The sequence below is a fragment of the Heterodontus francisci genome, chromosome 33 (assembly GCF_036365525.1).
Source record: "Heterodontus francisci isolate sHetFra1 chromosome 33, sHetFra1.hap1, whole genome shotgun sequence".
Taxonomy (NCBI): Eukaryota; Metazoa; Chordata; class Chondrichthyes; order Heterodontiformes; family Heterodontidae; genus Heterodontus; species Heterodontus francisci.
The window spans coordinates 14,686,589-14,708,818 of NC_090403.1; the positions used below are offsets into that span (position 1 = coordinate 14,686,589).

The 22,230-nt window shown below is 48.0% G+C and overlaps 1 protein-coding gene across 3 annotated transcripts in view; it reads right to left on the reverse strand.

Moving 5' to 3' along the window:
* LOC137348027 (1-phosphatidylinositol 4,5-bisphosphate phosphodiesterase delta-3-like) overlaps window positions 1-22,230 on the reverse strand; it is a 313,571-nt gene that overhangs the window by 263,806 nt on the left and 27,535 nt on the right. For all 3 annotated transcript variants that reach the window (XM_068013110.1, XM_068013111.1, XM_068013109.1), the window contains exon 2: window positions 2,246-2,401. In XM_068013110.1, coding sequence (XP_067869211.1) covers window positions 2,246-2,401 — 156 coding nt within the window. The remainder of the gene's footprint in view (window positions 1-2,245; window positions 2,402-22,230) is intronic.

Consider the following 22,230-nt stretch of genomic DNA (forward strand, 5'->3'; position numbering starts at 1 on the left):
TGTAAAACATCACAGACAGGCAGGTTAAGCTCCTCAGTGATCCCATTGAAGCTTGAGTTGGAGATGACAACTGCTGTGAAATTGGTGGTACCATTCATGAATAGCTCATTTGTGTTAGTTAGCCTCCAATCGAATTTTAACAGTTGCCGTTTCCGTAGCTTTAAAAACAAGATATTTTGAATATCTAACAGCTGCCAGGATTTTCTAACTGGGTTGATCCATCTGACAGGCTCAGGGGTTACCAGATACTACAAACCCAAGAGAAACCCAAGCCATAATGCTCTAAGAATGTGCGACAAATTGGTTGTCTTCTTCCTACAGGTATCAAGGCATCAGTTACTGCACAGACACTGTCCTTTGGTCACTGTAGCCACAGCTGATCCATTTGATCCAACTGGGCTTTAATCCAAGTTTAACTTTGGAAGCAGTCAATATTTCTCATTTCAAAGCAAGAATGGACAACAAACCAGGAGGAGATAGACACATTGACAGATGCATCGACAGACGCACTGGCCTGAAATTTGCTGTCAGCAGTGAAGTGACGGTGTTCACTGCTGACCTTACAGGAAGCTGCGCACAAAGGTCTAACGATCTAATGATTTCATATTTTCCAACATTAATTTTATAATGTGCCAACAAGGCAGCTTCGGGCATCCAGCAGCAGTGATGCCATCAAGCAGGCTAAGCAGCCAATCATATTGAGGTATTCTCACAGACAACAAACCAGGAAGTAAAATACATTAAGTATCCTTCATTTTTTTATAAATTTTACACAGAGTAAAATAAATGATTGGAACATAAGCAATAGACATAAACATTAGAAGCTGAAATATGATGAACTTTTAAAAAAAAAAATTACATTAAAAACTTGGAATTACCAGAACAAAGTGACTCCTGACAACGCAGCCCAGCGCCAACACCATCAGAGCACTACCAGCTATGCACATGTGCAGAATGGACCTTTGCTGTCAATATGGTGCTGTGCGTGCGCAGCCTAAGTCAGCACCCGGCTTGCCAGGACTAATTCGTGAATGTGTGCGAAAACGTCATCGCGTACTGCAACGGCTGCTCACCGCCTCACCACTTCTTCCCCCTCGGCCATTTGCTCTCTGCTTCCCCCCCCCCCTCCCCACCTACCTGTGGGCCTTTCACTCCCAGCCTCGCTCCCTCCCGCGATCGCTGCCTTCCATCTCCACACAGGGGGAGTGGAACAGCGAGAGAGCGAGAGACAAGATAGGCAGGGGAGGGAGACTGAGAGCAGGACTGAGCTGGGAGCTGAAGCGGGAGGGAATGGGGAGCAGAGGGGATGAAGCGGTGAAGCCGGGAGCAAGTGGCCCACATGTTTGGGGGGGGGAGGGGGGGGGAAACCTGGTGAGGCATGGAGCAAGCGGCGAGGAGAAGGAAGGAGCGGGGTACTGTTGGGGGTGGGATGGAGACAGCGATTGCAGCCACTGTGGCCATTTTCATTTCATTTGTTTTCGTTTTTGTGATAAATTGAGCAGTGCCATCTTTACTACTGGCAGCTGCCTGAGCCATCACGGACAGAGAAGTTTCAGTGCATGAGGCTGCATTTGCGCATGTTCAAGTACTGTGTCACCTAGTGGTTGTATTGTCAGCAAACACAGCCATACATGTGAAAACTAACACTGTGTTTTCGATTAATGTCTCTGAAGATCAGCATGTAGATGAGAAATAGGACGGGGCAAGGACAGATCCTTGGGGGACACACCAGAGGTAACGGTACAGGTGCAAAAAGAGAAGCCATTGCAGGTGAACCTCTGGCTATGGTTAGATATATAAGAGCAGATCCCACCCAGGTGAACGACGGAGGAAGGTGTTTGAGGAGGATGGTGTGGTTAACACAAAGGCTGCAGTCAGGTCCAGAAAGGTGAGGAGGGATAATTTACCTTTGTCACAGTCACATAGGATGTCATTTAATTATCCAATCAAAGCCCTTCTCTTCATTCCCCTCTTTCAGGCAATGGAGCGGAGACCAGTGATTTGATGACCTCACCCTCCAATTGACATGTCTACTGTCAGTTCCCTGTTACCATGCAGGCTTGCTGAAGCAGAAATGTGTAACGTGTTGTGCCCACAGTGGAATAGAAAGAAAGTGCTTTCATTTATGTAGCACCTTTCACACCCTCAGAACGTCCCAAAGCATTTCACAGCCAGTGCTCAAGACAGAGCTGTAATGACTGGAGCAGTGATACACCTGGCACTGTCCCCACAGAGAGATACTTACAGGTAGATGGCTTTTTCCTGCATTTAGACTCGCACCAGATGGACAGCCCGTCTTCCTGCAGTTTCATCCGTCGATCTTTCTTCCAAGTGCTCGACTTTATTTTTTGTAACTTGCTGCCTTTCATCATGAATTTTACATCTTCATCTTCATGCAGTCCTGAGAGAGACAGGAGGGCAAAGGTCAGAAGCCAGAAACTCAATGACACAACCTCCAGAAGGGATCTTGCTTTATTCACCTATGGGATCTAGATGTGCTTGTCAAAAAGAAAAGGTTGAAGAAAAATTGTTAGTTCATACTCTCCCCCCATGATTAAGGTTTTGTTGCTTGTCACAGGCCGTGTCCTGGTCAAATGAGCAGCTGGACGACCTGTTCTCTGCAATCTGCCAGTCCTGCTCTTAGAATCACTAAATGTTACAGACAAAAACTGCCTTTCGGCCCATCAAGTCTGGTTAACCCTATTCTCCTGCTCACTCCCCATAACTCTTGAATAATCCTCTATTTTTCAAGCATATATTTAATTCCCTTTTAATTGAATTTATGCACTGTCCTTCAAAAATGAATTGTGGCACAGTATTTCATATTTCCCCCATCTTCTGTGTAAAGAATTATTTTCCTAACTTTTGTATTCATTGTTTTTGTGATCATTGTAAATCTGTGACCTTTTGTCAACAGTTGTTACGACCAGGTTGAGAAAGGGGTCTTGGGGTTCCCTCTCAGACTTTTCCTGCTTTGGCCGTAACAGGGTTTAATTTTTAAACCATTGTGTTTTAGTTTCCCCTCAGTGAGTCATTGTTCACTGCTCTCTAATTGGAATGGCAAAGAAATCAACCAGATAGGTTTTCTCAGATTTAAACAAGGTTCAAGTTTATTAACCTGAAAACACAAATTCAATTAAAACTACTAAAAATACGCAACACGACCACACTAGCTTGCATACACGATAAACACACAAGATAATAGAGACAGAGGAAGAGAAAGAATTAAAGGAGAGAGGCTTGAAGCAATAACTGAAATTCAGTTACTGGCTTTGGGTTTTATGTAAAGTCTTTGATTGAAGTTAAGTCTTGCAGTCCTCGTTGAGGCCCAGTGCACACTTTCAAACTTGTTTCGCTGGTGTTCTGTCTTGAGGCTCGAGTTACTTCCATGGGTCCCTGGAACTTGAGTGAGAGAGAGAGAGAGAGAGAGCGCGAGGGAGAGAGAGAGAGAGAGAGCGCGCGAGGGAGAGAGAGAGAGAGCGCGCGAGGGAGAGAGGGGGAGAGAGAGAGAGAGAGAGCACGAGGGAGAGAGGGAGAGAGAGAGCGCAAGAGAGAGAGGGAGAGAGAGAGCGCAAGAGAGAGAGGGAGAGAGAGAGCGCAAGAGAGCGCGCAAGGGATAGAGAGAGAGGGGGAGAGAGAGAGAGAGAGCACGAGGGAGAGAGGGAGAGAGAGAGAGAGAGAGAGAGAGAGAGCGCGCAAGGGATAGAGAGAGAGCGCGAGGGAGGGAGAGAGAGAGAGAGAGAGCGAGGGAGAGAGAGAGGGAGAGAGAGTGAGCAAGGGAGAGAGCTTTCTTCTCTGTTGTCTACAAACTGTTCTGTGAGCACAATTCAATTAACTCCAAGTTGGCCGGCAGGTTAGTCGTGTGACTAGCTCCTTATTTGGGACAACCTAGGACCCGGAGAACAGGGTTGGGGGGTGGTGGTTAGGATTCAAGAGTACGGGTGGAGGGTCATGGGGGTCTAGGACCCAGTTTACAGAGGAGGCAGTTAGGACCCACAGTACGGGGGTGGTGGTGGGGGGGGGGGGCGGGGGGGGGGGGGGGGTCACTAGGACTGTGGGAGGTGGGGGAGGCTAGGACCGAGAGTATAGGAGGCGGGGAGGGTGGGCTAGGAACTGGTCAACTTGGACAAGGAATTGACTCCATCGATATACTCAATACGAGAGGTATCCATGGTTGTGTGACTAAACCCCATTGAGTTCAGCGTCCCACCCCATTCCACCCAGTAGTACAATCCAGGAAAGGGAAAATCTGTAGATTGACAGCTTTATTCTCTCAGAATCCAGTTTCAGCTTTTTAAAAATCAAGCTTGATGTCATCGCATAATTGACCTTGTCTTTTGTTACTGATTTTAACCTTTTGAGCTGTCTGCACTGTGTCCTTGGTTTCTCAATAAAATAGGTCTAATTTCCTTAAACCATTCACTATTACGGTCTGACATCTGTCGCACACGTTTTGGTCGCGTGTGCATATGTGCTTGTGTATATGTATGTTTGTAAATGTGTGTTTGTATATCTACCCACATGTGTGTGATTGTATATGCATCCCCGCATGCCCATGCGTTTGTGGCATGCCCATGCATGTGTTTGTATAGTGTGCCATGCTTGTGTCTATGTGTATCCACTTAGAATCATAGACGATTACTGCACAGGAGGCCATTTGGCCCATTGTGATTGTGCCAGATCTCTGAAAGAGCTGCCCAATTAGTCCCACTCCCCAGATTCTTCCCCATTACCCCACAAATTATTCCCCTTCAAGCACACGTCTAAATGTCTTTTGAAAGTTCCTATGGAATCTGGTTCCACCATCCTTTCAGATAGTGCATTCCAAATTATAACAACCATAGAACCACAGCACAGGAGGAGGCCATTCTGCCAATCGTGTCTGTGTTGGTTCTCTGCAAGAGCAGCCCAGCTAGTCCCACTACCCCATCTTTTCCCACAGCCCTGCAAATCTTTTTTCTTCAGATAATTATTCAATTCCCTTTTGAAGACACAATTGAATCTGCCTCCACCACATTCTCAGGCAGCGCATTCCCGATCCTAACCATTCACTGCGTAAAAAAAACTTTTCCTCATGACACGGTTGGTTCTTTTGCCATTCACCTTAAATCAGTGTCCTCTGGTTCTCGACCCTTCTGCCAATGGGAACAGTTTCTCTCTATTTTCCGTATCTAATCCATCCAGACCCTTCATGGTTTTGAACACCTCTATCAAATCTCCTGTCAACTTTCTCTTCTCGAAGGAAAAGAACACTGGCTTCTCCAATCTATCCGCACAACTGAAGTTCCTCATCTCCGGAACCATTCTCATAAATCTTCTCTGCATCGTCCCTCAAGCCTTCACATCTTTCTTAAAGTGCAGTGCCCAAAATTGGACATAATACTCCAGTTGAGGCTGAACCAGTCTTCAAAATAACATCCTTGCTTTTACATTTTATGCCTCTATTTATAAAACCCAGGTTCCGTCCTGCCTCCCGTAACCACTTTCTCAACCTGCCCTGCCACCTTCAACGATTTGTGTTCATATACCCCCAGGTCCCTCTGCTCCTGCACCGCCTTTAGACTTGTATCCTTTGTTTTATATTGCCTCTGCACATTCCTCCTACCAAAATGTATCACTTCACCCACTTTGTGTGAAAAAAAATCCTTATTTCCCTCTAGTTCTTTGCTGAATTAATTTTAATCGATGATCTCTTGTTGCTAACCCACTTGCCAGAGGAAACAGTTCTTCTGGACTTGCTCATTGAGAACTCCTCAATTTTCAATGCCTCTATTAGGTCCCCCCCCTTAAATTTCTCTGCTCAAAGGAGAAAAGTCTGAGCTTCTCCAGTCCCTGCAAATAACCCTCATCCCTGGTACCATCCTGATAAACCTCCTCTGTAACACCTCCAAGGCCTTGAGATCCTTCATAAAGGATGCTCAGAATTGAACAAAACACTCTAACTGAGACCTAACCAGTGATTTGTAAAGGTTTAGCAGGACCTTCTTGTTTTTGTATTCAATGCCACTATTTCCAAAGCCTAATATCCCATACACTTTCTTAACCACGTTTCGTGTGTGTGTGTGTGTGCCAAGAGAAAGATGGTGAGGAAATGTTTGAAAGCAGGGAAGGAGGTAACAAGCTGACAGAGCAGGAGTTCTAGAGGATGGGGCCCTAGTAACTGAACAAGTGGTCACTAATGGGGCAATTGAGGTGGAAGGGAAAGAAGAACTGACATTTCATCCATCACCCCTGTGCTTGCTGACGTATACTGGCTCTCAGTTAAGTAACACCTCGATTTTCAAAATTCTCATCCTTGTTTTCCAATCTCTCCATGCCACCACTCCCTATCTGTGTAATGTCCTCCAGCCCCACACCTTCCAAGATATCTGCGTTCAATTCTGGCCTCTTGAGCATCCCCAATTTCCAACACTTCACCATTGGTGGCTGCGCCTTCAGCTGCCTGGGCCTGAAGCTCTGGAATTCCCTCCCGAAATCACTCCGCCTCTCTACTTCACTTTCCTCCTTTAAGATGTCCTCAAAACCCACTTCTTTAACCAAGCTATGGTCATCTGCCCTAATATCTCCTTATGTGGCTCGTAGTTATAGTTTATTTTCTAATGTCGTTGTGAAGTGCCTTGGGCTGTTTTATTACATTAAAAGGTGCTATACAAATATCGGTTGTTGTTGATGTTGTTGTTGAAGTGCAATCACTGTTGCTATGTAGACACACATGATAGCCACTACACAGCCCAGAATGACAGGGGAGGGTGAACAGTTATGTATGACTGGGAATTACAAAACTAAGATCAGGGAGAAGCCGCACAGGGATTTAAACCAGGGAAGAGAGTCATGAAATCAACCCAGTGCGGCGATCGGGGAATGCTTGCATTCCTTTATTGGGGGGGGGGGGGTGGGAAAGAGAGTGGGGGGGGGGGGGAAAGAGAGTGGGGGGGGAGAAAGAGAGTGGGGGGGGGGAGAAAGAGAGTGGGGGGGGGAGAAAGAGAGTGGGGGGGGGGAGAAAGAGAGTGGGGGGGGGAGAAAGAGAGTGGGGGGGGGAGAAAGAGAGTGGGGGGGGCAGAAAGAGAGTGGGGGGGGCAGAAAGAGAGTGGGGGGGGGAGAAAGAGAGTGGGGGGGGGAGAAAGAGAGTGGGGGGGGGAGAAAGAGAGTGGGGGGGGGAGAAAGAGAGTGGGGGGGGGAGAAAGAGAGTGGGGGGGGGAGAAAGAGAGTGGGGGGGGGAGAAAGAGAGTGGGGGGGGGAGAAAGAGAGTGGGGGGGGGAGAAAGAGAGTGGGGGGGGGGGAGAAAGAGAGTGGGGGGGGGGAGAAAGAGAGTGGGGGGGGGGAGAAAGAGAGTGGGGGGGGGAGAAAGAGAGTGGGGGGGGGAGAAAGAGAGTGGGGGGGGGAAAAAGAGAGTGGGGGGGGAGAAAGAGAGTGGGGGGGGGAGAAAGAGAGTGGGGGGGGGAGAAAGAGAGTGGGGGGGGGAGAAAGAGAGTGGGGGGGGGAGAAAGAGAGTGGGGGGGGGAGAAAGAGAGTGGGGGGGGGAGAAAGAGAGTGGGGGGGGGAGAAAGAGAGTGGGGGGGGGAGAAAGAGAGTGGGGGGGGAGAAAGAGAGTGGGGGGGGAGAAAGAGAGTGGGGGGGGAGAAAGAGAGTGGGGGGGGAGAAAGAGAGTGGGGGGGGGAGAAAGAGAGTGGGGGGGGGAGAAAGAGAGTGGGGGGGGGAGAAAGAGAGTGGGGGGGGGAGAAAGAGAGTGGGGGGGGGAGAAAGAGAGTGGGGGGGGAGAAAGAGAGTGGGGGGGGGAGAAAGAGAGTGGGGGGGGAGAAAGAGAGTGGGGGGGTGAAAGAGAGTGGGGGGGGAGAAAGAGAGTGGGGGGGGGCGAAAGAGAGTGGGGGGGAAGAGAGTGGGGGGGAAGAGAGTGGGGGGGGAAGAGAGTGGGAGGGGAAAGAGAGTGGGAGGGGAAAGAGAGTGGGGGGGAAAGAGAGTGGGGGGGGAAGAGAGTGGGGGGGGAAGAGAGTGGGGGGGGAAGAGAGTGGGGGGGGAAGAGAGTGGGGGGGGAAGAGAGTGGGGGGGGAAGAGAGTGGGGGGGGGAAGAGAGTGGGGGGGGGAAGAGAGTGGGGGGGGGAAGAGAGTGGGGGGGGGAAGAGAGTGGGGGGGGGAAGAGAGTGGGGGGGGGAAGAGAGTGGGGGGGGAAGAGAGTGGGGGGGGGAAGAGAGTGGGTGGGGGGAAGAGAGTGGGTGGGGGGAAGAGAGTGGGTGGGGGGAAGAGAGTGGGTGGGGGGAAAGAGAGTGGGTGGGGGGAAAGAGAGTGGGTGGGGGGAAAGAGAGTGGGTGGGGGGAAAGAGAGTGGGTGGGGGGAAAGAGAGTGGGTGGGGGGAAAGAGAGTGGGTGGGGGGAAAGAGAGTGGGTGGGGGGAAAGAGAGTGGGTGGGGGGAAAGAGAGTGGGTGGGGGGAAAGAGAGTGGGTGGGGGGAAAGAGAGTGGGTGGGGGGAGAAAGAGGAGGGACTGTGCATGTCAGATGCCATTTAAATCAGTTGTAATTTCTGGAGCGAGAATCACTTTTCTAAAATTATAAACGTGCTAATGTTTTGAATTGTTCGGTGATGAACTCTGCGATTCGCCAACACGTTCAGCTCCTGACAGTGAGAAAAGAGTGGTTGATAAGAAATGACGGTAGCAACATGCTTTGGCCAGTAAATTGGAGACTCCCAATCTGGGGTTTTATAGTTTGTGTCCCATTGTCTTTATGGAAAAGTATTTGGTAAAACATTTTGTTTGCTTTCGTGAAGGATGAAGTGGGAATATTCAAGGATCGAATTCCTCACAATGACACTACGCACATGTATTGCGATGGTGTATTTTATGTAATGTGTGGCATTGCACTAACACTGTTCCAAGAAGGTGCTGGACTGTTACTGAGGACCACGAGCTGCCAGCATGTGAAACGCAGGAAGGCGGGAATTCAGTTAATAGTTAATCAGAAAGAGAGCTATACCTGTGAAGCAGATTCATCTGTTTGCTGGAAGTAATCAGGCCTCAGCTTTGAGCACCTCTGGGTTCTCACTGAGTTATTTATTTATGGGTGATTCCAGACTCTTTTAATCACCGATCCCTCTCTCCTGGAGGCAGGACTATTCCTGCAGCACAGGTTCAGGGGAAATATAGAAAGTATCAACAGGATATTCGACTGATTGCAGCCACATCTGATCTGGCCCTCACTCAAAGACATGGGCCGGAAGGGGCCATTTAGAGCAAGGTTGGAGATGGGGGGCAACCGTAAAATGGCATGGGAAGTCAGGGGTCCGTGCCCATCATCTTCCCACCACCATGCCATCTTGCCAGTGGCAGGGAAGGTGGCGGACGGCCTTCCTGCCCAGAGTCCAATTGAACCACTTAAGTGGCCAATTATGGGTCTCTTCCCATCTCGGTTGGCATTTAACCAATGTCGGAGGGGGGGGGCCTTCCACTACATGGGAAGACTGCCAGGTAATCCCCGGTAGCCTCCCAGTGGGCTCTGGGGTGGGTGGGGAGGGGCCCCTCCTATTCGGGCACTCTTTGGCCCACAGAAGGGTCTCCGACAGCAATGGCCACCCTCACGGCAACACAGCTCGCCTGCCCTCACCGACCACCCCCGCCCGTTGCCGACGCCTGCCAAACTGCCTCTCGTGACCCAGATCCCACTTAGCTAGTTGTGAGGGTGTAAGTCCAGCCATGTGTACTTTTCCTCCAGGTGCAGTCCCAGCAGTGGCCACCGTTTCCAGTGGCACTGCTGAGGCAGCTGAGCTGCCAGCCCTCTGATTCACCAGCAGATCTTGGGGGAGGGCTGAAGCAGGATCTCTTGCCCCCCACCCCCCACACCCTCCACCCACCCACTTTTGGGACCAGCAGCGGGACCCCTACTGCCAGCACTAAATCCAGTCCATGCACCTTCCACCAGAATCACTGGGCAGCAAATAGGAACACGAGCCGTGAATGATTCTCCTCTCTCCCTGTTTCAGGGGCGCTGAGCTCAATCATAGCACCCAATTCACAGTCCTGTGACTGATATCAGCTAATTACACACAGATCAGGGAACAAATCCAGGAGCTTCTGGACTGAAAGGCTGAGGAACCCTCCGACATACCTGGGCTCCTCCAATTCTGGCCTCTTACACATCCCAGATTTACAACCCTCCACATTGGCAACCATGTTTCAGCTGCCTAGACCCCAAGCTCTGGAATTCCCTCCCTGAATCTCTCCACCTCTCTTTTCTCCTTTAAGATGTTCTTTAAACCTACCTCTTTAACCAAGCTACTGGTCACCTGTTCTAACATCTCCTGATGTGGCTTGGTGTCAAATTTTGTTTGAGAACACTATTAGAGTCACAGTCATAGAGTTAAAGAGTTACACAGCACAGAAACAGGTCCTTCGGCCCATCGTATCCATGCCGGCCATCAAGCACCTAACTATTCTAATCCCATTTTCCAGCAGTTGGCCCATGGCCTTGTATGCTATGGGTTTCAAGTTCTCATCTAAATACTTCTTAAATGTTGTGAGGGTTCCTGCCTCTACCACCCCTTCAGGCAGTGTGTTCCAGATTCCAGCCACCCTCTGGGTGAAAAAAGTTTTCCTCAAATCCCCTCTAAACCTCCTGCCCCTTACCTTAAATCTATGCCCCCTGGTTATTGACACCTCTGCTAAGGGAGAAAAGTTTCTTCCTATCTATGCCCCTCATAATTTTGTACACCTCAATCAGGTCCCCCCTCATCCTTCTTGCTCGAAGGAAAACAACCCGAGCCGTTTCAGTCTCTCTGGATAGCTGAAATGCTCCAGCCTAGGCAACATCCTGGTGAATCTCCTCTGCAGCCTCTCCAGTGCAATCACATCCTTCCTATAGTGCGGTGACCAGAACTGTACACAGTACTCCAGCTGTGGCCTAACTATTGTTTAATACAGCTCCATCATAACCTCCCTGTTCTTATATTCTATGTCTCGGCTAATAAAGGCAAGTATCCCATATGCCTTTCTAACCACCTTATCTACCTGTGCTGCTGCCTTCAGTGATATATGGACAAGTACACCAAGGTCCCTCTGACCAACTGTACTTCCTAGGGTCCTACCATCCATTGTATATTCCCTTGCCTTGTTAGTCCTCCCAAAATGCATCACCTCACACTCCTCAGGATTAAATTCCATTTGTCACTGCTCTGTCCATCTTACCAGCCCATCTATATCGTCCTGTAATCTAAGGTTTTCCTCCTCACTATTTACAACACCACCAATTTTCATGTCATCTGGGAAATTACTGATCATACCTCCTATATTCATGTCTTAATCATTAATGAAACCGGACGGACCACCCAGCATCGACCCAGGCAACGGAAACGACAACAGCAAACCCAGCCCTGTCGACCCTGCAAAGTCCTCCTTACTAACATCTGGGGGCTTGTGCCAAAGTTGGGAGAGCTGTCCCACAGACTAGTCAAGCAACAGCCTGACAGTCATAATCACGGAATCATACCTGACAGACAATGTCCCAGACACTGCCATCACCATCCCTGGGTATGTCCTGTCCCACCAGTAGGACAGACCCACCAGAGGTGGTGACACAGTGGTATACAGTAGGGAGGGAGTTGCCCTGGGAGTCCTCAACATCGACTCTGGACCCCATGAAGTCTTATGGCATCAGATTAAACATGGACAAGGCAACCTCCTACTGATTACCACCTACCGCCCTCCCTCAGCTGATGACTCAGTACTCCGCCATGTTGAGCACCAGTTGGAGGAAGCACTGAGGGTGGCAAGGGCACAAAATGGACTCTGGGTGGGGACTTCAATGTCCATCACCAAGAGTGGCTCAGTAGCACCACTACTGACCGAACCCTAAAGGACATAGCTGCTAGACTGGGTCTGCGGCAGGTGGTGGGGGAACCAACACGAGGGAAAAACATACTTGACCTTGTCCTCACCAATCTGCCTGCCGCAGATGCTTCTGTCCATGACAGTATTGGTAGGAGTGACCACCGCACAGTACTTGTGGAGACGAAATCCCGCCTTCACACTGAGGATACCGTCCATCATGTTGTGTGGCACTATCACCGTACTAAATGGGATAGATTTCGAACAGATCTAACAATGCAAAACTGGGCATCCATGAGGCGCTGTGGGCCATCAGCAGCAGCAGAATTGTACTCAACCACAATCTGTAACCTCATGGCCCGGCATATCCCCCACTCTACCATTACCATCAAGCCAGGAGACCAACCCTGGTTCAGTGAAGAGTGCAGGAGGGCATGCCAGGAGCAGCACCAGGCATGCCTCAAAATGAGGTGTCAACCTGGTGAAGCTACAACCCAGGACTACTTGCATGCCAAACTGCGTAAGCAGCAGGCGATAGACAGAGCTAAGCGATCCCATAACCAACGGATCAGATCGAAGCTCTGCAGTCCTGCCACATCCAGCCGTGAATGGTGGTGGACAATTAAACAACTAACTGGAGGAGGTGGCTCCAAAAATATCCCATCCTCAATGATGGGGCAGCCCAGCACATCAGTGCGAAAGATAAGGCTGAAGCATTTGCAACAATCTTCAGCTAGAAGTGCCGAGTTGATGATCCATCTCAGCCTCCTCCTGAAGTCCCCAGCATCACAGATGCCAGACTTCAGCCAATTCGATTCACTCCGTGTGATATCAAGAAACGACTGAAGGCACTGGATACTGCAAAAGCTAGGGGCCCTGACAATATTCCGGCAACAGTACTGAAGACCTGTGCTCCAGAACTTGCCGTACCCCTAGCCAAGCTGTTCCAGTATGGCTACAACACTGGCATCTACCCGGCAATGTGGAAAATTGCCCAGGTATGTCCTGTACACAAAAAGCAGGACAAGTCCAACCCGGCCAATTACCGCCCCATCAGCCTACTCCCAATCATCAGTAAAGTGATGGAAGGTGTCATCAACAATGCCATCAAGCAGCACTTGCTTAGCAATAACCTGCTCAGTGACGCTCAGTTTGGGTTCCGCCAAGGCCACTCAGCTCCTGACCTCATTACAGCCTTGGTTCAAACATGGACAAAAAAGCTGAACTCGTGAGGTGAGAGTGACTGCCCTTGACATCAAGGCAGCATTTGACCAAGTATGGCATCAAGGAGCCCTAGCAAAACTGAGGTCAATGGGAATCAGGGGGAAAACCCTCCGCTGGCTGGAGTCATACCTAGCGCAAAGGAAGATGATTGTGGCTGTTGTAGGACAATCATCTGAGATCCAGGACATCACTGCAGGAGTTCCTCAGGGTAGTGTCCTAGGCCCAATCATCTTCAGCTGCTTCATCAATGACCTTTCTTCAATCAGAAGGTCAGAAGTGGGGATGTTCGCTGATGATTGCACAATGTTCAGCACCATTCATGACTCCTCAGATACTGAAGCAGTCCGTATAGAAATGCAGCAAGACCTGGACAATATCCAGGCTTAGGCTGATAAGTGGCAAGTAACATTCGCGCCACACAAGTGCCAGGCAATGCCCATCTCAAACAAGAGAGAATCTAACCATCTCCCCTTGACATTCAACGGCATTACATCGCTGAATCCCCCACTATCAACATCCTAGGGGCTACCATTGACCAGAAACTGAACTGGAGTAGCCATATAAATACCATGGCTACAAGAGCAGGTCAGAGGCTAGGAATCCTGAAGTGAGTAACTCACCTCCTGACTCCCCAAAGCCTGTCCACCATCTACAAGACACAAGTCAGGAGTGTGATGGAATACTCTCCACTTGCCTGGATGGGTGCAGCTCCAACAATACTCAAGAAGCTCGACACCATCCAGGACAAAGCAGCCCACTTGATTGGCACCCCATCTACAAACATTCACTCCCTCCACCGCCGACGCACAATGGCAGCAGTGTGTACCATCTACAAGATGGACTGCAGCAATGCACCAAGGCTCCTTAGATAGCACCTTCCAAACCCACGACCTCTACCAACTAGAAGGACAAGGGCAGGAAATACATGGGAACACCACCACCTGCAAGTTCCCCTCCAAGTCACACACCATCCTGACTTGGAACTATATCACCGTTCCTTCACTGTCGCTGGGTCAAAATCCTGCAACTCCCTTCCTAACAACACTGTGGGTGTACCTACCCCAAATGGACTGCAGCGGTTCAAGAAGGCAGCTCACCACCACCTCCTCAAGGGCAATTAGGGATGGGCAATAAATGCTGGCCTGGCCAGTGACGCCTACATCCCATGAATGAATAAAGAAAAATGTACACTACAAACAGCAAAGGTCCCAGCACCAATTCCTGTGGTACACCACTGTTCACAGGCTTCCAATCCCAAAAACAACCCTCGACCATCACCCTCTGCCTTCTGCCACTAAGCCAATTTTGGATCCAATTTGACCAATTGCCCTGGATTCCATGGGCTCTTACCTTCTTGATCAATCTCCCATGCAGGACCTTATCAAAAGCCTTACTGAAGTCCATGTAGACTACATACTGCCTTACCCTCATCTACACACCTAGTTACCTCCTCAAAAAATTCAATCAAATTTGTTAGACATGATCTCCCCCTGACAAAGCCATGCTGACTATCCCTGATTAATCCCTGCCTCTCCAAGTGGAGATTAATCCTGTCCCTCAGAATTTTTTCCAATATTTTCCCTACCACTGATGTTAGACTCACCAGCCTGTAATTACCTGGTTTATCCCTACTACCCTTCTTGAATAATAGTACCACATTCGCTGTCCTCCAGTCCTCTGGCACCTCTCCTGTGGCCAGAGAGGATTTGAAAATTTGTGTCAGAGCCCCTGCTATCTCCTCCCTTGCCTCACATAACAGCCTGGGATCATCTCATCTGGGCCTGGGCTTTATCCACTTTGAAGCCTGCTAAAACCGCTAATACCTCCTCCCTTTCAATGTTAATTTGTTCAAGTATATCACAAGCCCCCTCCCTGATCTCTGCACCTACATCGTCCTTCTCCATAGTGAACACAGATGAAAAGTAATCATTTAAAACCTCACCTACGTCCTCCAGCTCCACACACAGATTGCCACTTTGGTCCCTAATGGGTCCTACTTTTTCCCTTAATATACTTATAAAAGGCCTTGGGATTTTCCTTTATCTTGCCCACCAGTGTTTTTCATGCCCCCTCTTCACTCTCCTAATTACTTTTAAGTACCCTCCTACACTTTCTATACTCCTCTAGGGCCTCCACTGTTTCCAGCACTCTGAATCTGCCAAAAGCCTCCTTTTTTTCCCCCCTTATCCATTCTTCTATATCCCTGGACATCCAGGGTTCCCTGAACTTGTTGGTTCTACCCTTCACCTTTACGGGAACATGCTCACCCTGAACTCTCACTATTTTCTTTTTGAATGACTCCCACTGGTCTGATGCAGACTTTCCTACAAGTAGTTGCTCCCAGTCCACTTTGGCCAGATCCTGTTTTATCATATTGAAATCAGCCTTCCCCCAGTTCAGGACCTTTATTTCTGGTCCATCTTTGTCCTTTTCCATAACTACCTTCAATCTTGCAGAGTTATGGTCACTATCCCCAAAATGCTCCCCCACTGACACTTCTACCACTTGTCCGGCTTCATTCCCTAAGAATAGGTCCAGCACTGCCCAGTCTCTTGTAGGACTTTCTATGTGCTGGCTCAAAAAGCTCTCCTGTATGCACTTTTACCCATATAGCCTCATTTGAGGAACCTTCTTAGATATCATCCTCCTTAGTGCAGTAATTGACTCCTTGATCAACAGTGCAATGTCACCTCCTCTTTTATCCCCTCCCCTGTCACGCCTGAAGATTCAATGCCCTGGAATATTGAGCTACCAGTCCTGCCCTTCCCTCAACCATGTCTCTGTGATAGCAATAATATCATATGTGTTAATCAATGACCTCAATTGTCTTTACTTATTTGTAAGACTCCTTGTGTTAAAATAGATGCAATCCAGCCTTGCATTATTCGCTTGTGCCTTAACAGGACTATATTTGCTCTGCCTTCCAGACTGATTTGTTTCTCTAATATATTCTCTAATAGGGGCTGTGCATCACCCCCTACTGTACCTCCACTCTGTATCCTATCCCCCTGTCAAATTAGTTTAAACACCCCCCAAAAGCACTAGCAAACCTCCCAGCAAGGATGTTGGTCCCGTTCCGGTTCATGTGCAACCCGTCCAACCTGTACAGGTCCCACCTTCACCAGAAACAGACCCAGTGATCCAGGAAACTAAAGCCCTCCCTCCTGCACCATCTCTTCAGCCACGCATTCACCTGCTCTATCCTCCTATTCCTATGCTGACTAGCATGTGGCACCGGGAGTAGTCCAGAGATTACAGCCTTTGAGGTCCTGCTACCTAGCTCCTTAAATTCTTGTTGCAGGACTCATCCCTCTTTTTACCTATGTTGTTGGTACCAATGTGAACCACGACCTCTGACTGTTCACCTTCCCCTTTCAGAATGTCTGGCAGCTGCTCCGTGACATCCTTGTCCCTAGCACCAGGGAGGCAATATACCATCGTGAAGTCATGTTTGAGGCCACAGAAACACCTATCTGTACCCCTTACGATAAAATCCCCTATCACTATAGCTCTCCCACTCCTTTTCCTCCCCTCCTGTGCAGCTGAGCCACCCATGGTGCCAAAGACTTGGCTCTTGCTGCATTCCCCTGAGAAACTATCTCCACTAACAGTATCCAAAGCAGAAAATCTGTTAGAGAGGGAGATGGATGCAGGAGACTCCTGCACCACCTGCCTAGTTCTTCTACTCTGCCTGGGAGTCATCCATTCCCTTTCTGCCTGAGCAGTCTTTACCTGCGGTGTGACCACCTCCCTGTACGTGCTATCCACAATGATCTCAGCCTCGCGGATGCTCCACAGTGTCCCCAGCTGCCGCTCCAGATCCGAAACGCTGATTTGGAGTAGCTGTAGCTGGAGACACTTCCTGGCCCAAGACCAGAAGCAGCGGCGGTGAGAGCGGGAACAGGCAAGAGGAGCCAGGAGATAAAAGAGCCGAGGTCCGAGACCAGAAGCGGCGGCGGTGAGACTGCTCTGTTCAGTGGACCTGCTTGACCAACAAAAAAAAAAAATCGAAGTGTGACATCACAGGAGAGCTGGTAAGTGATTGGTGGGTATTTCTTCCATGTCTCTTTTTGTTTTGGCCAAGTGAGTTAAATCAGGAGACGGCATTACAGGTTAAAAGTACACTTAAATAATTCTTGTTTTTTTAAATACTGAGATTCAAATTAATTAATTTACAATAATAGAGATGGTTGGGCAGGCGATGTGTTGCAGCTGTAGTATGTGGGAGCGGGTGAACGCCGGTGCAATCCACGGTGACCACATCTGCAGTAAGTGTTGGCTGCTCGAGGAACTTCAGCTCAGAGTTGATGAGCTGGAGTCCGAGCTGCGGACATTGCGACACATCAGGGAGGGGAAGAGTTACCTGGACACTGTTTCAGGAGACAGTCACATCTCTTAGATTAATTCCATCCAATTTGCACCATGGTCAGGGACAGGAGAGTGTGACTGCAAGTGAGGCAGGTATGGGGATTCAGAATTTAGCTTTGGAGGAGCCGCAGTCAGTGCCCTTATCCAATAGGTATGAGGTTCTTGCTCCCAATGTGGACGAGGGCACAGACTGCAGGGAGGATGACCACTGCACCGTGGTTCAGAGTACCATGCAAGTGGGGGGAGAAAAGAGAAATGTAGATGTAATAGGGGATAGCATCGTTAGGCGAATAGATACTGTTCTCTGCAGCAAAGATAGAGAGTCGTGAAGGCTGTGTTGCCTACCTGGTGCCAAGGTTAAGGACATCTCTTCTGGGCTAGAGAGGAACTTGGAGTGGGAGGGAAAGGATCCAGTTGTCATGGTCCACGTAGATACCAACGACATAGGCAGGACTAGGAAAGAGGTTCTGCTGAGGGACTATGAGCAGCTTGGGGCTAAATTAAAAAGCAAAACCACAAAGGTAATAATCTCCGGATTACTACCTGAGCCACGTGCAAATTGGCATAGGGTAAATAAGATTAGAGGTAAATGCGTGGCTCAAAGATTGGTGTGGAAGAAATGGGTTCCGATTCATGAGACACCGGCACCAGTACTGGAGAAAGAGAGCTGTTCTGTTGGGATGGGCTTCACTTGAAACATGCTGGGACCAGTGTCCTGGCGAGTCGTATAACTAGGGTTGTAGATAAGGCTTTAAAATAAACAGTGGGGGGAGGGTTCAATTGAAAGGAAGTTTAAAAAGTCAATAAGTAATGAGAGAGCAGAGGTGCAGGGTAGTGAAGGGGCATACATTAATCAGAGCGTGACAGGAAGGGACAGAGATTACCGGCATAAGAGTACAGGAGAAATCAGAACCACAGTAGGTAAAAATGGTAAAAAAAATCAAAACTTAGGGATCTTTATCTGAATGCACGTAGCATTTGTAACTAGATGAGCTGATGACACAGATAGAAATAAATGAATATGATTTGATAGCTATCAGAGACATGGTTGCAGGATGACCAGGACTGGAATCTCAATGTTCAAGGATATTCGACATTCCGGAAGAATAGGCAAGAAGGAAAAGGAGGTGAGGTAGCTTTGTTATTAAAGGAAGGGATCAGTGCAGTTGCGAGTAATGATATAGGTGTAATAGATCATGATATAGAATCAGTTTGGGTGGAAATAAGGAATAGCAAGGGGAAAAAATCACGGGTGGGAGTGGTCTATAGGCCCCCGAGGAGTTGCCTCTCTGTAGGACAAAGTATAAATCAGGAAATAATGAAGGCGTGTAAGAAGGGCACTGCAATTATCATGGGTGATTTTAATCTGCATATACGCTGGACAAATCAAATTGGCAAGGGTAGCATGGAAGACGAATTTGTCGAGTGCATCAGGGATTGTTTCTTAGGACAATACATTGCAGAACCTACCCGGGAACAGGCTATTTTAGATTTGGTAATGTGTAATGAGGTAGGATTAATAGGAGATCTCGTTGTTAAGGACCCTCTGGGGGGAAGTGATCATAACATGGTAGAATTTCAAATTCAGTTTGAGGGTGAGCAACTCGGGTCTCAAATCAGTGTCTTCAACTTAAACAAGGGCAATTACAGAGGTATGAAGGAAGAGTTGTATAAAGTGGGCTGGGAAAATAGACTACAGGGGAAGTCAGTAGATGAGCAGTGGCAGACTTTTAAGCTGATATTTCATAACACTCAGCAAACATTTATTCCAGTCAGAAGAAAGGACTTGATGAGAACGATGAATCACCCATGGATAACAAAAGGAAGTTAAGGAGAGTATCAAATCAAAAACAAAGACATACAAATCAGCAAAAGCTAGTGGTAGGCCAGAGGATTGGGAATTTTTCTTAGAAACCAGCAGCGGATGACTAAAAAACTAATAAAGAGGGAGAAAATTGATTTTGAAAGTAAATTGGCAAGAAATATAAAAACAAACAGTAAGAGCTTCTACGGGTATATCAAAAAGGTAGAGAGTAGCTAAATTAAGTGTGGGACCCTTAGAAGATGAGACTGGGGAATTAATAACAGGGAAATGGCAGATAATTTAAACCAATATTTTACATCGGTCTTCACGGTGGAGGACACTATAAACATCCCGACAATAATAGATAAGCAAGGTGTAAATGGAAGGGAGGAACTTGTAACAATATCTATCACGAGGGAAAAGGTGCTGGACAAACTGATGGGACTAAAGGCAGACAAGTCGCCAGGACCTGATGGCCTGCGTCCAAGGGTTTTAAAAGAAGTGACTGCAGAGATGGTGGAGGCATTGATCATAATATACCAAAACTCACTGGATTCCGGTAGGGTACCAGCGGATTGGAAAACAGCTAATGTGACGCCCCTATTCAAGAAAGGAGGGAGACAGAAAGCAGGAAACTATAGACCAGTTAGCTTAACATCTGTCATTGGGAAAATGCTAGAGTCCATTATGAAGGAAGAAATAGCAGGACATTTAGAAAAGCATTGCAATCAAACAGAGTCAACATGGTTTTATCAAAGGGGAATCACATTTGACACATTTGTTAGAGTTGTTTGAGGATATAACAAACAGAGTGGATAAAGGGAAACCGGTAGACGTAGTGCATTTGGATTTTCAGAAGACGTTCAATAAGGTATCACATAAAAGGTTATTGCACAAAATAAGAGCTCAGGATATTGGGGGTAATGTGTTGGCATGGATTGAGGATTGGCGAACACACAGATGGCAGAGAGTCGGGATCAATGGGTCTTTTTCAGGTTGGAAAGCCGTAACTAGTGGGGTGCCACAAGTGCCTCAACTATTTACTATCTATATTAATGACTTAGAGGAAGGGACAGAGTGTAGTGTATCCAAATTTGCTGACTATACAAAAATAGGTGGGAAGGCATATTGTGATGAGGACACAAAGAAATCTGCAAAGTGATATAGATAGGTTAAGTGAGTGGGCGAAAACTTGGCAGATGGAGTTCCATGTGGGAAAATGTGAGGTCATCCAGTTTGGTAGGAAGAATAAAAAGGCAGATTATTATTTAGATGGAGAAAGACTACAAAATACTGCAGTACAGAAGGATCTGGGTGTTCCATGAAACACAAAAAGTTAGCATGCAGGTGCAGCAAGTAATTAGGAAGGCAAATGGAATTTTGGCCTTTATTACCAGGGGGTTAGAGTTTAAAAATAGGGAAGTCTTGTTATAACAGTACAGGGTGTTGGTAAGGCCACACCTGGAGTTTTGGTCCCCTAATTTAAGGAAGGATATACTAGCATTGGAGGCAGTTTAAAAAAGGTTCACTCGGCAGATTCCTGGGATGAAGGGGTTGTCTTATCAAGAACGGCCAAACAGGTTAGGCCTTTATTCATTGGAGTTTAGAAGAATGAGACGTGATCTTATTGAAATATATAAGATTTTAAGGGGTCTTGACAGGGTAGATGTTGAGAATATGTTTCCACTAGTGGGGGAATCTCGAACTAGGGGACATAGTTACAGAATAAGGGGGTCACACATTTAAAACTGGGATGTGAAGGAATTTCTTCTCTCAGAATGTGGTGAATCTCTGGAATTCTCTACCTCAGAGTTGTGGAGGCTCGGTCACTAAATGTATTTAAAGAGGAGGTAGATTGATTTTTGAAATCTCGGGGAGTTGAGGGGCATGCGGAACAGGCCCAAAACAGGAGTTGAGGCCTGGGACAGATCAGCCATGATCTTATTGAATGGCGGGGCAGGCTTGAGGGGCTGAATGACCTACTCCTGCTCCTATTTGTTATGTTCTTATTTTCTTCCTGTACATGTGTTCGCCCTGGACATTGGAAGTGTCCCTGACTTCCCACATTGCACAGGAGGAGCACTCCACGCTGCCGAGCTGCCCTGCCATACCATACCCTTAATTACTCCATTATTCAAAAATTAGAGATTATTTACACTAGGGACCTTGATTCCCTAAAAAAAACACTCCTTCCTATATAAAAAACTGTAGACCTTACCTTTGTCTTTACTTTAGTTACTAACCCAGCTATTTACTGATACTCCCCAACAGCAGTTACTCGCCAACCAATCACGTTGCAGCTTTCCTGTGATGTTACCGTTCACTTTGTTGCCAAACTCTGGCGTACCTCGACTCATCTCTGCTAGAGGCCTGCTACCCAACCCGAACCCGACAGAAACCAAAAACATGTGTCGGGTTTGGGTTGGGTCAGGACCATCTTCCGTTCTTTTTCCCAACTTAAAGCAGCAACTCTCCGCTGCTCTCCCAGAAGGTAAGTTCTGTAGGCCACGATCCTCAGGCTCTATTTATCCACTCCCCACTCTGTGTTCTTCCCGCAAGTCCGCTGCTCTCCCGGAAGGGAGAGCACCATAGGATATGTTGCTAAGTTAAAGGCACTATATAATTGCAAATTGTTGTTGGTCGAAAAGACAAGGGGGAGAGTTTGACAGTCTCAAGGTCCTGCCGGGGAGTCACACTTACAGTCAGCAGAATTGGAGAACAAAGGCCATAATCACACAGTCCAGTCTCTGAGCCCACTCCATGAGAGTGTGGCTCTTTCCTGGGAGCAGTATATTCTCCAACTATCCTAACCAGCTACCCATACAAGTCTGTCTGCCACCTGGACACACAGTAAATCAGTCTGCTCCTAACAGATGGCCAAATCTGCAGCTTGCTACAAATGTCTCTTGGGTCACTTTCTAATCTTTAATTGTTCACATGTCTATAGGTAGGGAGCTAAACACATGTGCTTTACTTTGAGTTAGTCCGAGCCTGGGTTCATTTAACACAGCATCAAACTTTCTC